Genomic DNA, 14,512 nt, shown 5'->3' with positions numbered 1-14,512 from the left:
TTTATAGGAATCATTTTGCTGAGATCATGTTATACAAAGTCCAGAATAATCCTTTAGTCACCCTTTTAAAGCAATATCGGTTAGGTGACTGTATTTGGTAACTTGAGCACCTCTTCAAATGTTCTTCTAAATAACAATGATAAACTGGATGAAATGATGCAATAAAGAAAAAAGTAGTTTTTTTCAGGTGTTTTTTTTTGGGGGGGGATAATAGCTTATAACGGTGTTTGGCCCTTCTGTTTTACACAAGTCTGTCCGAGTCCCAATATAATGTAACTCAATGTATCTCAGAGGAACTATGGTTGTGTTGCTACAGCCCACAGTTTCTGTCAGTTTCTATTGACAGGGATGATGAATTCCCTTTGCTTTTTACTGGCAGTGTCACCATCCAGTTTTCCCTCTCCAGCTCTCCTCACAACATTGACCCCCTGTTCCCCTCTTGCATTCAGGACAGTTCAGGGTTGTCACATAGAACAGGAAGCTCGCCAGTGTTTCCTTGTGACATCCTCCGGGGTCACTCGGCTGCGCGATGGGAAGCCTGTCATATTTGCTGTTGTTACACACAAGCTGTCTCTCACGCTGTCATTCTTTCCTCTCTCAATATGCTCTGCCGGATTAGACATCTGTGGTATGTGTATCCTTTTTTGCCCTCACTTTGGGAGAAACTAAGAGCTTTTTGGAAACATCCACAAAGTCGTACCTGAGAGTGTCATTTTCAGAATCTGAATGTGGCACTCTGAATGTGGCACTCTGTCGGGAGTCCTCCTCACATTCTTGTGCTCATCCCTCAGGCTTTATTTGCTGCTCTTTAAGTAAAATGACTCTTAGAAAGGAGGCATGATGCCGTTTAGGTCCCCCAGAGCAATTGTTTCCATTTTAAACCAGTAGTTTCTTTTTCCAGAAGCTTATTTGTTTTCTTTTTTCTTCTCATTGAAGGCATTTCCATCTCACTGATTTAATTAGGCTCCTCATATTTTTTTTGTTTTGTTTGTTTCCTCTTCCCTCCCCAATGAACTACTCACTCGTGCTGTTTTCTCATTCAGTACAAACATTTAAAGCTCCAATCCACAACTCAAATCTATGTGTTCTTTTGTCATAACCTCTTTGAATCTTCATTGTAAGTTTATTTTGGAACTGAACGTATTGAGTTTTATCGTCTACAGTTTAATAGATTGGTGTGTCATTCCCGGCGCTCTGACACATTAACTGTTATCTATAAAATGTGCACTGTATACATACACATGCAATTTATTGCATCAATCACATTTGTCACCCTCACATGCTTCTCCGTCACGTGCCTCCCTTATCCTTTTACAGAAATTAAATGTTAAAACGGTCAGCTGGTTGTCATTGTGCAGGCTTGTCCACACACAGAAACACATGTAGCAGGCAGCAGCGTCGGTCTGCCCCCATGAGAAGCAGTTGTGCAGGATTGGCTTGCAAATTCAGGCGAGGGTGTGGGGGGGGAGGTCCGCTGAAAGGAGGCCTGTGGTTGTTTTCATTCTGCAGCATTGTGAGCTGTTCCCCAAGTTGTGGTCACGACTGAAGCTCTGGTCGGCTCCGGCTTTATAGTTGACAGTTGGAATAACAACATGGTAATACAGATAATAAATCCTGGCTGTTAAAACAAACCACCTCTTCAGCCTTTATTTTTTACCCGAGATATTTCCTGGGTCTTATGTAACTGTAGTCTTTTACACCCTTTAAATATTCTTGGAAATGTCAGAGTATGTTTTATGTTTTCTTCATTTTTATCAGCGTTAAGTGTCATGAGACTGATTTTTGCTGGATAATTAGCCTCCTTATGTATATTATTATTCCCAATTGTTTGTTGAGAAAACGGGCAGATCCTGGAACAACAGTAAAGTACCTGATGAGCTGAGTAGTGGGAAAAAAAAAAGTCATATTTGCAGATGTTGTGATCGACTGGCGACCTGACTCGGGCACACCGTGCCCCCGCCCATGATTAGCTGGGATTGGTTGCATTGCCTCTCAACGACTGGTATAACCACAGTGCTGGAGGGAATTCATGGGTGACTACAGGCGAACATGGAATACGCCCTGCACAGGTCAGAAGTCCCATCACAAGGAAAACTCGGAGAGACAGGCAATCACAAACTTCCTTTCAAACCTACATACTAACCAGACTCATCAATTAGCCGCAAATGCATGTTTTTGGACTGTGGGGAGGAAACTTGAGCAGCCAGCAGACACCCATGCGCGCACAGGGAGAACCTGTAAACGCCACACAGAAACGGCCCCTAAGCGCAACCTTGACTTGAACCTGAGATATTGACATGAGGCAGGAGTTCTCACCATTTACCCATGGAGCATCTGTTGCTTGTTAATTTTGGTCACACTTAGTCATCGTGTAAATAACATTTGAATCTGGTTTACTTTCATAAATGTGTTCAGATGGTTTCCAGTACACTATAGCAAAAAAAAAAAGAAAAAAATGCAGTGTTCAGCTGTTTCTCATGTAGCATGACTTGTAAACATGATGTCGTATGGGCCAACTCCAATGCTTAATAATGGACCTGTGGGAGAGAATGAAAAAATAAACTTCATTCCTGTGACTGACGGCGAGCCATGCTGCACTTAAAGACTTTAATGGTCCTTCCTGGTGGTCGCAAAGGGTTCATGAAGCTTGAGATCCAAACCAAAGTTCTTTTGCAAAACTGGCAGTTCAAAACTGCATGTTGTGACGTATTTATTTGCTTAAGCTCTTAACCTGATTAAGTGAATCACTCTGTTGTCTGAACATCTCAAGATGATCTACCATGGGAGGAAAGTTTCATATTACTCATCTCTATCCGAGCGACAAAGGAAAATACTTTAAATCAAACATTACACGTGAAAATGAATGATTGCATTCACAGCGCAGCTGCTTCTTTCTCATTAGTTATTTGTCATAAAACATGCAATCATTGTTTGTACAAACTCCCGCCGATTTCACACTGAAATCCTCTTGAAAGCTCACCTCTTAATGGTTTGCAAGCAATTCTTCATTGCCTCTGCTGTTCTGTTCCCACAACGTTAAACTTGACAATACATGCATTTTAAATCTTATTCAAATTCATCTTGGAGCGTCTCTAAAAGTCTTGTTATGGCCTTCTAATATTTGCCTCGCTCAAGTGGGAAAGCACACTCTCGCACACCCAAACACATGCACGCACAAAACCAGTAACAGGAAACCTTATCTTAACAAGGCCTTCGTGCCAGGTGGATTATTTGCTTTGTTTGGAGCCGGTTCAAGAAGCCTGTGTTTACGGCTGTCCATATCAGAGGTCGTCTGTCTGTTTGAGAGCCCTTCCACTGTACGCATTACTCAGTGCATTACTGCTCAGACGGAAAACACATTCACCTCTCTGTCCCACGCCTGTTGGAGACGGCTGCTCAAGCTTTGACATGCATGTACAGTTGATATGAGGTCGAACGTGGAAACACATGGTAATAAACATTCAACTTCGAATGATTTTTAAACAAGTGATGAATGTCGATGACGTATTGGGTCAGCCTGTGAATGGAAAAAGTTTATTGCAAGGATGAGGAAAATGGCTTTTAACTCTGCTGCTGTAGCTTAAGATTACTGCAGACATCTCTTTCCTAAACCACCATCTGTTTACACTGAGAATTTTTTTTTTTTTATCTTTTTTTTTCTGGCAGTGACTGAAGCAGGTTTTGGCGCGGACATCGGGATGGAGAAATTCTTCAACATCAAGTGTCGCGCTTCAGGTTTAAGACCCAACGTGGTGGTGCTGGTTGCAACTGTTCGAGCACTGAAGATGCACGGGGGCGGCCCACATGTAAGCGAACACGGGAACGTAACGTACCACAAACACCCTCACGGTGCCCGTTGTTTCTCACTTGACACTTTTCTGATGCAGTTAGTGCTCGCCCTTACCGACCTGCCTGAGCTCTTAATGGCCACAGAAAGAAACTACTGTTTCTGTCTTGTACAGTTAAACCAATTCATTTACATGTCATTATAAGCTGAACTGCCATAACCCCATTTAAATACCTACAGTAATATACAGTCCAGGCTATAGAGCAAAGATGACAAATACTTCTCACATTGAGTATTGTTTTTTTCACTACAAAAAGTGCAATTTGTTGTTGTGTTGTATTTTAGGTGTCGTCTGGTGCACCTCTTCCCAGAGAATACGTCCATGAGGTATGAGCCAGTAAAATGTATATTTTTCTCCAAAATCAACACACAGGAAATGACACAGCCGCGTTTCTAAAACGGTACATGAAGTAGATGATATGAACATGGAAACATGTTTGACTGAAGAGAAGATGGAAAGTGAGATGACTTCCAATCAAGTTAAACTAATTAGCTGGTCACGTTCACTCATGAAGGTCAGGATGTTTTCTGGTGAATTGAAGCTGCTTAAACTCATTGGGCAGTGTGAGACGGCCATTATTGAACATTCATGTGCTCGTCACCATAACTCTATTTGGACATGTGCCGACATCATGTGCCTTCGAGAGATCTTCCTTGTATGATTGTGGGTGGTGAAATGACATCCTGTACAGAGACACGTCTTCAGTGTGTATCACAACCCGCGGCCTTCAGAGTCACTCTGACTTCACAGAGATTACTTAACTGTGCACAATTTAGGGCGGCACAGCCCACACAATATTGGATATCATATCCTCTATCTTAAGTGTGTCCTTTAGGTCAAATGTGTGGGATACGTCCCAATAAAAAGTCGGGAAATGAAACATTATTTGACACCATTGGAAGAGATTTGTGTGACGCAGTAAAGGAAGTTTCATGTTGTACTGCATTAATGTGCCATTTGGTTCCAGCTGGATCCCCAGTAACAAGTCATTCTCCCCCATAATGCATAAATACGACATGCACTAACATGGTTATGGGCACTTATTTGTTCAACAGTGTAGATAAAACATTTGCATGTGGTTTATGGGAATGTGGGCCTTTGCAGACTGGAGGTGGGATTCCTTTTGGTGTGTGTGTGTGTATGCGAGTGGAGGTTCATCCATATCTGGCTGGAATCACTGGTCACTCAGGCAGGTTCAGCTGAGTAAATAATGAAGCAGTATAAGTTAATTGTGAGGCCTGTAATAGAAACCAGAAGAACTCTGGAAAACAGAGCCAGGGAAATGAATTTATGGGACCTATATGCCTTACTTCTCCGAGCCTGCGGCTGCACGACCAAACATGCATCGAAACACATGGAGCAAGATCCGATTACTGTGGACTAACTATGTATAGCTTTAATCAGCTGTTTATGTGCATTGTTCACATTGTAAAGTACACAAAGGTCTTAATGAATGAGTAGATATCCACAGCAGGATGCCAGACCTGCTCTTTACTATACCCAAAGGTTGTAAACATCGTGTGTGTGTGTGGGTGTGGGTGTGTTGTGTGTGTGCAGTTTGTGGGCTTATGGAAATATTGGTGTGTTTTCTTTTTCTTTGAATTGTAATTACTCCTATGCCACAGTCTATGATCAAAGTCAATTTACACATAACATTTAGATCTAATAGGAAAGTGAAAGAAGGGAATGTCAGTGCTGTAGAACAAGGGCCAAAATTATTACAACTGAACTGCCTCATCATGCAGTATGTATCTCATCTATAGCTTCAACCTGCTACACATCTATTATCCAATTTGCTTATTTTGAAAGAAAAGAAAAAAAGACTAAAAGTGGCCTTACAGTTTACTGGTGATGATTATTTGATTTTGGTGCACAAACAACCATACATTTTACGCAAAAGTATTTCTTTTTATATTTCAATTTAAACGTGATATATTCTGTCTGCTTTTCTTTTAGAATCTGAGCCTCGTTGCAGGTGGATGTCGTAGCAATCTTCAAAAACAAATCCAGATTGCTCAGCAGTTTGGGGTACCGGTTGTGGTGGCAGTCAATGCGTTCACGTAAGATGAAGCCCTTTATATTCATTGTGTGGGAATGAACAGATTGCCCTCGTCTTCTCCACCGATTTGCCCACCGTGGCTGCAGAACAGTGGTGACTTTGTCTCATTTTGTGATCCCTCAGGACGGATACCCAAGCAGAGATCGACCTCGTTTGTCAGATAGCCAAAGAGTGCGGAGCGTTTGATGCTGTGCCGTGTCACCACTGGGCACAGGGAGGACGTGGCTCTGTAGCGTTGGCACAGGCTGTCAGTCAGGCTGCCAGCAAACCCGGCAACTTCCAGTTCTTGTACCACAGCGAGGTTTGTGTTGTTACTTCAGATTGAACGTCCTTTCAGCCCAATATAGCAGCGCATTGAATTACGCTCAAACTATCCAATGCCTTCCTGTTATTGATGCATAGTAAATTTCAGCTATTTCTAGAACAACAAACATTTGGTCTTCAATAAGTGATTTTCAGGTTATGTTGAGTATCTCGAGGTAAACAAAACATCAGCTGATTTGAGTTAGTGAGTTGAGGAAGTTGTGACTTAAATTAACTGATTGTGTTACATTGTTTGTGACTCTATTCATAGTATGCCTGGGCCTGCATAGCGAGAGTCGATTTACAATAGGCGCCGATTCAATAAATCCAAATAAACCCAATAAAATGCGTCTAAAATGGAACGCTACTTTAAGTACCACAGAATGAAGGAAACATGATTAAACAAACTCTGGAAACAATACCAGGTGAACCAGAAGGATGTGTAATGTTGACAAGCAGTCTGGCTTGGCAATTTGTGTGTATGTAATAGAGAGCTGCAGGAAGGGCAACCAGAGAGTCAATTTTCTTGACTGGTTCATTCTGTTAGCTTTCTTGTTCGTTCTAATGTCACACTGATGTGGACCTACTCTAAATCTGATTCTCTCTCGTTTGCTTTGAAAGCGGTGTTTGTGTGTGTCCTCCTGTCACTGATGCGCTGTCTTTCCTGTAGATGCCGATCGTGGAAAAGATCAGAACAATAGCCCAGAGAGTGTACGGAGCTGATGACATAGAGCTCTCTCTCGAGGCCAAGACCAAGATAGATTACTACAATCAACAGGTGAGATCACTGCAGCCGGGATCCAAAACTGAGTCACACACTGACGAGACACTTCTTTCTCTATTCTTCCCTATATTTCTTCTTTTCTTATTTGCTTCGAATACATGGATATAAAACCGTCTCTTTCCTATCTGCACCAGGGTTATGGCTCATTGCCCATCTGCATGGCAAAGACCCACTTGTCACTGTCCCACATGCCTGAAAAGAAGGGGGCACCAATTGGATTTGTTTTGCCCATCAGAGATGTCCGCGCCAGCGTCGGGGCTGGCTTCATCTACCCACTTGTGGGAACGGTATGTGATCGGGATCAGTCCCACCAAAACATCCACTTCAGGATATGAGTCTAAATGCTTGCTGCCAGAGTGCTTTAGACTGCCAGGATGTGATGTGTAATGATTAGTGTTGGTCTTGTGACAGAGGGACGGTTTGTGGGCCTGAATCGTCCCTGGCCACCACACGGCCAAACTGTTCACCAGGGATGAGCTGAAGAGCAAAGCTTATATGGACATTAGTGTAATGAGGGAGCAGACCTCATTACAAAATGCATATTCATACAATTTTATTTCACTTTATTGTCGCTGTACATGGCAATGAAGAAAAGAATCGGCGTTAGTTGAAAAATTAACTTGCACAAACGCACGTTTCATCGTTTGCATCTGGGCAGTTAATAATGGCTACTTGCACAAACGACCGAGTGCCCGTGTTTTTGTTCAATGCCGTATTCAATTCAGACATGAATACTTCCAGTTGTGGAGAAAGTGAAATTTAACTGTATTTACTGGAAATATTTAAACGCCTGTGAGTGCTTTTAGGGAGGACAACTGCAGCAAAATAAGTTTTGTTGTTGTGCGCTGTTCCAGTAAGACCTTACTGAGGTTTAATTAACGGTTCATTCATGTCTCCTCACCCTTCCTTCTCTCCCTTTCACCACTTCTTCCTTGAATGTTGTTTCTAGTTAGGATCCTGATTTTTCTGACAACTGTATTCCTGGTTAAAGTAAACTCTGCCTGCTGGAGCCTCTTGCTTGATGATGGGTTGGGCAGGAAGGGAAAGAGTTTCCGGAGTGTTTGGCCTCCCCACTGTTTCACCAGTGTGCCCCGAGGGGCCCGGCTTTGATAGGCTAAGGCAGAGGTGTCAACCACTGGCCACGCTGGGAGTGGGCAGTTGTGTCTTGGTGTGGCGTCTGTCCTCTCTCCAAAACCTGCCTTTGATCTGCCGTGGCCCACGGAGCCGCTGGCACCTCCACAACCCCTGAACTATGGCTTCCAAACCGAAGGGAGTCTCCAAACTCTTCTTTGAACTCTTGGGCTGAGCCTTTATCTGACGAACTGCTCCATACATTGAATTTCTAAGGTACATTTTCAGGTTGAACCCCCACACCTTCTCCACAGCGGCATCTGGCATCCTGCATGAAAACGTATAGAGATTGCTTCTTTTATTAGTACCGGTAATTTCTTTTATGCGAGTATTCTTAACATCTCTCACCTTCGGTTGTGTCCGTTTTGCTTTTTTCTCTGAATATATTTATAATGAAACATTTTTGTACTGTTGTGATTATTTCTAAGAATCCGTGTCAACTTTAAATATACATATTCGCCATTCGCACTTGACCTGTAAGGTTGGGAGGTTGTTTCCCCTCCGATTGACAATAATAGTAGGGGGAAGTTTCGATAAAAGGGCAGGTTGGAGGTCTCAACTGGGTGAAGAATCAGGAAGGGGCTGATGTCATTCTTCAGATATGTGTGGGAGGGATCGAAAGCACAACAATAGATCTCTGTAGAATTCATATCCCTTTTTCACTGCACCACTAAACCCCAACCATTTCATATCCATACAGACTCCCTTTATTGCTGCTTCATGCTCACAACAAGCTCATTTTTAACAAAGTGCAAACAACCGTGAACAGGTCTGAGAAACAAATCCCTCATTAAATAAAAAGAAACGATGTTTTATCTTCAATAACTTTACTCTTGTTTTGAAACGGAGAGGTACACAATATCATGGAACAGTCTGTGAACAATGAAAACGTTTATCGACTTGTTCAACTACAGATAATATAAGCAGCATTACAATATTACCCGTATATCAAATGATGTACGGTGGCAGTCGCATCAGCTATATAAAAATGAAATGATAAACACTGGTAAATATGCTTAATCAGTGATTATTCAAGAGTTGAATGCAGTCGTAGAGTTGATTGTGTTTTTGTACTTTATTCTTTCCTTTTTCATCCAGAGGCATCCATGTACAACCTAAAGTTTGTCCAAGAAAATAAGACTTATGTTTAACAGGATGCACAGTAATTTGAAAAGTGCACCTTTGTGATTTATAATACTAACAAGTCACTGTTATAGTTTAAAGTTGAGATACACCTAAAAATATAAAAATAATTCTTTCTTCCTAATAAACTGTTGTCTTTATATCATCACTGCATTCATGCAGCAATTCTTTACAAGGTTATCACAGCCAATAATTCAAGATGTCGACATGAACATAGTCTAAATTAAAAAAAACATCCTCTGTTCACTAACTGACAATTACCCATTTTCCATTCATTCCCAGATTTATTCATGCATTTGACTTTAGACTGGGTCGTTGCTTTTCAAATAGCATGCACCTTTTTTTTTTTTTTTTTTTTTCAGAATGCTGTTTATTGACCAAGACTCTTCTCCAAAACCAGTCGAGGGGGAAGAAACCCTGCTACATTGTCTCCTCCAGGGTTTTCCCCGACAAAGACGCATTGTGTTTGGGCATAATGAAGGGAGTTATTTGGCTGTGTGGGGTTTCCAACTTTAGATACGGAGTGTTATGGGTTTCTGCAAGTGCCAACTTGTTCTCAGGCTCAAGAGGAGGACTCGCAGAACAGCACATCTTTTGTTGCTTTTAAAAGTTTTGACAGTTTTTGTTCACGTTTTAGAATCTTTTATTATGTAAATGTGAAGCTGAATAGTTTTTTACAAAATGGATGGGGATGGGGAAAGTAAAAGCACTTTTTGTTAATCAAAGTTTTATTATAACTTTTGAGTCGATCAGATAACTGAAATGAAAGTAAGGAGCCATGAGAACTTTCTCAAATACAGCTCATACATACAGAGTCCGGTCCTAGTGGTTTTTCACATGGAGCCGTTAGTCATGCACTCCTTTTTATTATTTACTATCCTGTTTAATTATGTGAATTCAGTATATTCCCCACTTATTCTTCAGCTGACTGTTGTGCTGTGACAAATGAGGAATACAGATATGCAAACTGTATATTTTCTGCATATTGCTACACAATTTAAGTAACATTAACAGGTAGTGCAGCTAGAGCAGTGATAGAACTTGGGAAGAAGCAAAAGACGAATATATGAAACAAAGGTGTTCTGTAACTTGGATGATCGCCTCCTTCCTTTGGAAAAATGAGAGATGGAATTACGTTTTCAGATGAGCTTCAATGGGAGCTTTTCTAAATATACACAGGTTATATGTGACTTACAAAAGTGTCTTTATACTTCTCCCTTCATCCTATGGCGGAAACACATCTTTAAATGCAGAATGAATCGTAAAGCCTATGGCTAAACATCCATCTTTACACTTTTGCACAAACAAATAACGGATGACTCGAGTCCTTATGGTGTTGCACATTCAACATTAATCTCAGTTTATCTGTTACCTAAAAAATCTTTTGTTTTTAAATGGAAACGGGAACGTGTCACTCATTCATTTGCTTTGTTTCCATTCCCTGAAACACTGCATTGAGATCGAGGTTTTATTAAAGTGTTGTCGGGATCCTTACTTACCTGGAATACGTCACAATGCTGCTTATTGACATCAGTCTCAGAATTGTATTCAAGTTACTTGAAGACGGTTGCCATGATGCCTCCAAATGTAAATGTTGTCACAAACAGACTCTATAAAGTTCCCCTTCAATACGTCACAAGTGTCAGAGTGTCATGACCCTACAAGCCCACTCTGTAGTTTCATTTTATATCGTCGCGGTTACAATGTTGGTGTTCTGATGTCATCACTAAAGTGAGTCCCTGGCATGAAGCCATTCTCCATCTAAACTGTTGTCAATGTCCTCTATTTAAAAGCAATGGGATTCACCGGCCACGAATTCCTCGAAATGCACTCATTTGTCTGAGTCATCCGTGAGGGAAGTCGTATTGATGGGTACACGCGTCACAGTTGACCAGTTCACACCGGGAGTGAGCGGTTAATGTTCTGCTCTGATCGTGCAAGCATGTACTCCTGGTTTCTGTCCCTGGGTTTACTCACAGAGTCCCGTTTCCTCAGACAGGAAGCTGGCTGGTCACTTCCTCCTGTCTCATTCCCACTAATGGGCCCATAAAGCTGCCCCTGGGTCAGGAGAAGGCAGGCATGCAAAGAATGCCGCTGCCTGTCTAATGAGCGACATAATTTAGCGCTCGGTGTGGAGAAGATGAGGTTTTCAGCGAGGGACGGTGTTTTACAAGTCGCATAGTTGCCTTTGATCAGCTGAACTCTGCAAACTCGTATATATTTTTTTTCCCCTCAAATTCTACAGGAAACACTGGATTTGTGTCTGTATTTGAATCCATATTTATTCAGTTTAAATTTAAGTGATCAAAGCATGATCCTGTGAGCCACATGGCTATTCTTAATTTACTTATTTGTAATTACTTTTTCTTTCTCATGCACGGTGAACATGGGCAGCATTTAAAGAGAGAGCTCGCCATTTCTTCAACCTTTTTTAATCAACGACGACATTTTAAGCTTTTAACCCCTTGTTGTGCTTCTACATGATAAATATCTCCCAGTCAAGGTTATTACAGTTTTCAGACACGCGCAACCACATCATTTATGTTCCATACTGAATATTTCTGTTATCTTATTCCGCTATTTAAGTTCACAATCATTCTTCGGCTTACTAAAAATCAGAATTTGTTTTTCTTTGCATCCACAACTGAAGTACAACTGTTGAACAACAGACATGTGATGGATCAAGTGCTAAATATTAAAATCTAATGACTCCCACTGCTCTTCCTGTTTTTGAGACTAAATCTTGATCATATTCTGTGAAGGTCTGTAATCTTCCTCCACTTGGGCCCCGAGTGTGTGTCTCCTATCAATTTAGTCTCTGATCTGTGTGAAGCAGCCTGTTGTTCCTCCATGTTTTGATCACACTGAGAACAAGGCGATCCTTTTTTCAAGACTGCGTTCACCAACAAGTCAAACAAGACGAGATTATAGGTATTTAGCTTTTGAGGGCTGCAGAAGTTCTGATGCTCAATCTTAAGTGGGCCGTCATCTCGGGGAACACAGCTGTGTTGTGATGAAGGCTTTAATGTGAGGTTTTAGTTTTCATGCAGTTTGAGTTCCCTCTCATTTATGTCACCTCTCACAACTTGTCTTTTATTCCGAGTGAATCTCAGAAAACAGTGCCGTGGAAGTTTTGTTGCACTTTCTTTAGCTGCCGGCTTCTTGGGGTGACGACAGAAACTACTTTTAATATGGTCCCCAGTTTCTGGACGATTTCTTTTTAACTATTGAAACATATTGCTCAAGTATTTGATTTAGCCTTTTGCTAACTTGGCTTGAGTTTAAATGTTGAAAGAGTAGAAGTATTTCCATGTTTTCATTTATTGGTCAGATTTCTCTTCAGAATCAGTCGAAGGACTCAAACGAACAAATTTAGTATTTGTTTTATTAATATTAATATTTGTTAATGAATGTGCCGCAGTGTCCTGACTGTTTACATCTTGTTTCTCTTCTCGCTCAGATGAGTACAATGCCTGGCCTGCCCACCCGGCCCTGTTTCTACGACATCGACCTGGACCCGGTCACGGAGGAGATCACTGGACTCTTCTGAGCGCGCTCTCCAGAGACATTCTCCTGGGTAACGCCCGCGTTCACTTCCGTAGACACTCTTCCACCGCTCCAATCATCTCGGGGAGCTGGCATCACATCCTCATAAATATTTTACAGGCAGTCATTGTCAATATTGTTTGTTACACAAGCTTTTATTTCATCCCCGGAGTTTTCCGTTTACGACCTCCTTCACTCAGCGCCAAGGCTCCAGTCTGAAGAGCTACACTCTCCTCTCATATATGTACACACGAAACATCATCCGCTTTTTTTTTTTTCCTCCTTTCTCTTCCCAGGCTCCCGCTCTGTTCTCAGGATCCTCGGCTCTCTGTGTTCACCATCGCATTCAGCTTCACACTTCACCTCCAACAGGAAACTATATGTTACTCTTCCCAGCAGCCCAACACTCCCCACGTTAGACGAGCATGTTATGGAGCCAGCAGATGAGTTTTAGGCTTTATTCAAACATGTGTCTGAAAAGCCAAAGGCGAGGAGCTGCAGCTGTGTTGTATATAAAAGTTATGTTTATTTTACTAAACTGCCTTCAAATAGACCAATGGAGAAATAAAAGCACACTGGGATGTCCCAGTAATGCTGCTAGATTTTTAATCTTTTTAACCAAATAAGAATATCTCATGTATTTATTATTATAGCTGCTGGTCTACGCACAAAGCATCTGTATTAACGTAAGCTTGCGTTTACTAACCTTTTCTACCTTTGCAGAAAGTCAGTGGATTTTTATTTCAATGAATAATGCTACAAAAAAGTTAGGTTGTTTTGCTAATAGGTTTTCTGTCGTGTTTTTTGCATCATATATTTATGTTTTAGAAATGCATAGACTCAAGATTCTGAGGTCCAAACAATATTCACATTTATTTGATCTGTTAAACAGTTTGTTGTCCATCACAAGTTTGACTTGGTAACCTGGTGTTTAATCTGTAAACGTTTATCTGTTGGTTGTAACCACTTGATGCAAAAGTTGTCATCCTCTGACATTTTGTCATTCTCACTGACGACGACTATTTGTTTCTGCTCAGATTAAAAGTGCCTTCAGACTAAACATACTGACTGTGTTGGTGTTTTCATATTCACTACATCAGGATTAATCAGGAGTGACTTTCTGCTTTCACACATCAAACCCGACACATTCGTCTTTAAATCCCTTGTGTCGCATCTCAACTGCAGCTCTATTTTCATTTTGTTGAGGTGAGCTGGCGATCGGGGCCCCCGGCTGCACCCCAGGATGTCGCATCTGTCATTAGGTGTTTACGTTTGCGACAAGGAGCCAACATACATGTGTGCACATGTGTCATAGCTGCCATTCCACACCTGCTAAGTCTGTTATTCTGTGTTCACCAGGCAGGATCTTTAACTACAGTCGAAGCTGCAGGAATGCCCTCATTTATACAGTGGTGCTCGTACAGCATGTTTAGTGTTTGTGTGTGTATGTGTGTGTGTGTGTGAGAGAGAGAGAGACGTTGAACCCTCTTGTTTGGGGCTGATGACAGATTTGAGGCCGTGGTGTTGATGAAGCACACTCTTCGTCACTGCTTTGTAATGCACTGGAAAATACCAGTATTGTCAAGTTACACTTGTTTGTGTTGAGTTTCTGACTCCATCCTGGAGTCGTTTAAACTCTCGTCTTTTCGCAGTCGAATTTAATAAGCCAACTATTTTCAGTGCCAGGGACAGGTCACT

At 41.5% G+C, this 14,512-nt stretch overlaps 1 protein-coding gene across 2 annotated transcripts in view; it reads left to right on the top strand.

Moving 5' to 3' along the window:
- mthfd1l (methylenetetrahydrofolate dehydrogenase (NADP+ dependent) 1 like) overlaps window positions 1–13,846 on the top strand; it is a gene marked incomplete at its 5' end in the record, with an annotated part of 30,622 nt that extends 16,776 nt beyond the window's left edge. For both annotated transcript variants that reach the window (XM_080513593.1, XM_080513594.1), the window contains 8 exons: window positions 3,667–3,806; window positions 4,133–4,174; window positions 5,805–5,908; window positions 6,031–6,208; window positions 6,881–6,988; window positions 7,129–7,281; window positions 12,729–12,845; window positions 13,111–13,846. In XM_080513593.1, the coding sequence (XP_080369719.1) occupies window positions 3,667–3,806; window positions 4,133–4,174; window positions 5,805–5,908; window positions 6,031–6,208; window positions 6,881–6,988; window positions 7,129–7,281; window positions 12,729–12,818 (815 nt within the window). In that variant the 3' untranslated portion in view covers window positions 12,819–12,845; window positions 13,111–13,846. The remainder of the gene's footprint in view (window positions 1–3,666; window positions 3,807–4,132; window positions 4,175–5,804; window positions 5,909–6,030; window positions 6,209–6,880; window positions 6,989–7,128; window positions 7,282–12,728; window positions 12,846–13,110) is intronic.
- Between the last annotated feature and the right edge of the window lie 666 nt (window positions 13,847–14,512).

Source organism: Blennius ocellaris (assembly GCF_963422515.1).
Source record: "Blennius ocellaris genome assembly, chromosome: 18".
Lineage (NCBI taxonomy): Eukaryota > Metazoa > Chordata > Actinopteri > Blenniiformes > Blenniidae > Blennius > Blennius ocellaris.
This window is presented reverse-complemented; position numbering and strand designations above follow the sequence as displayed.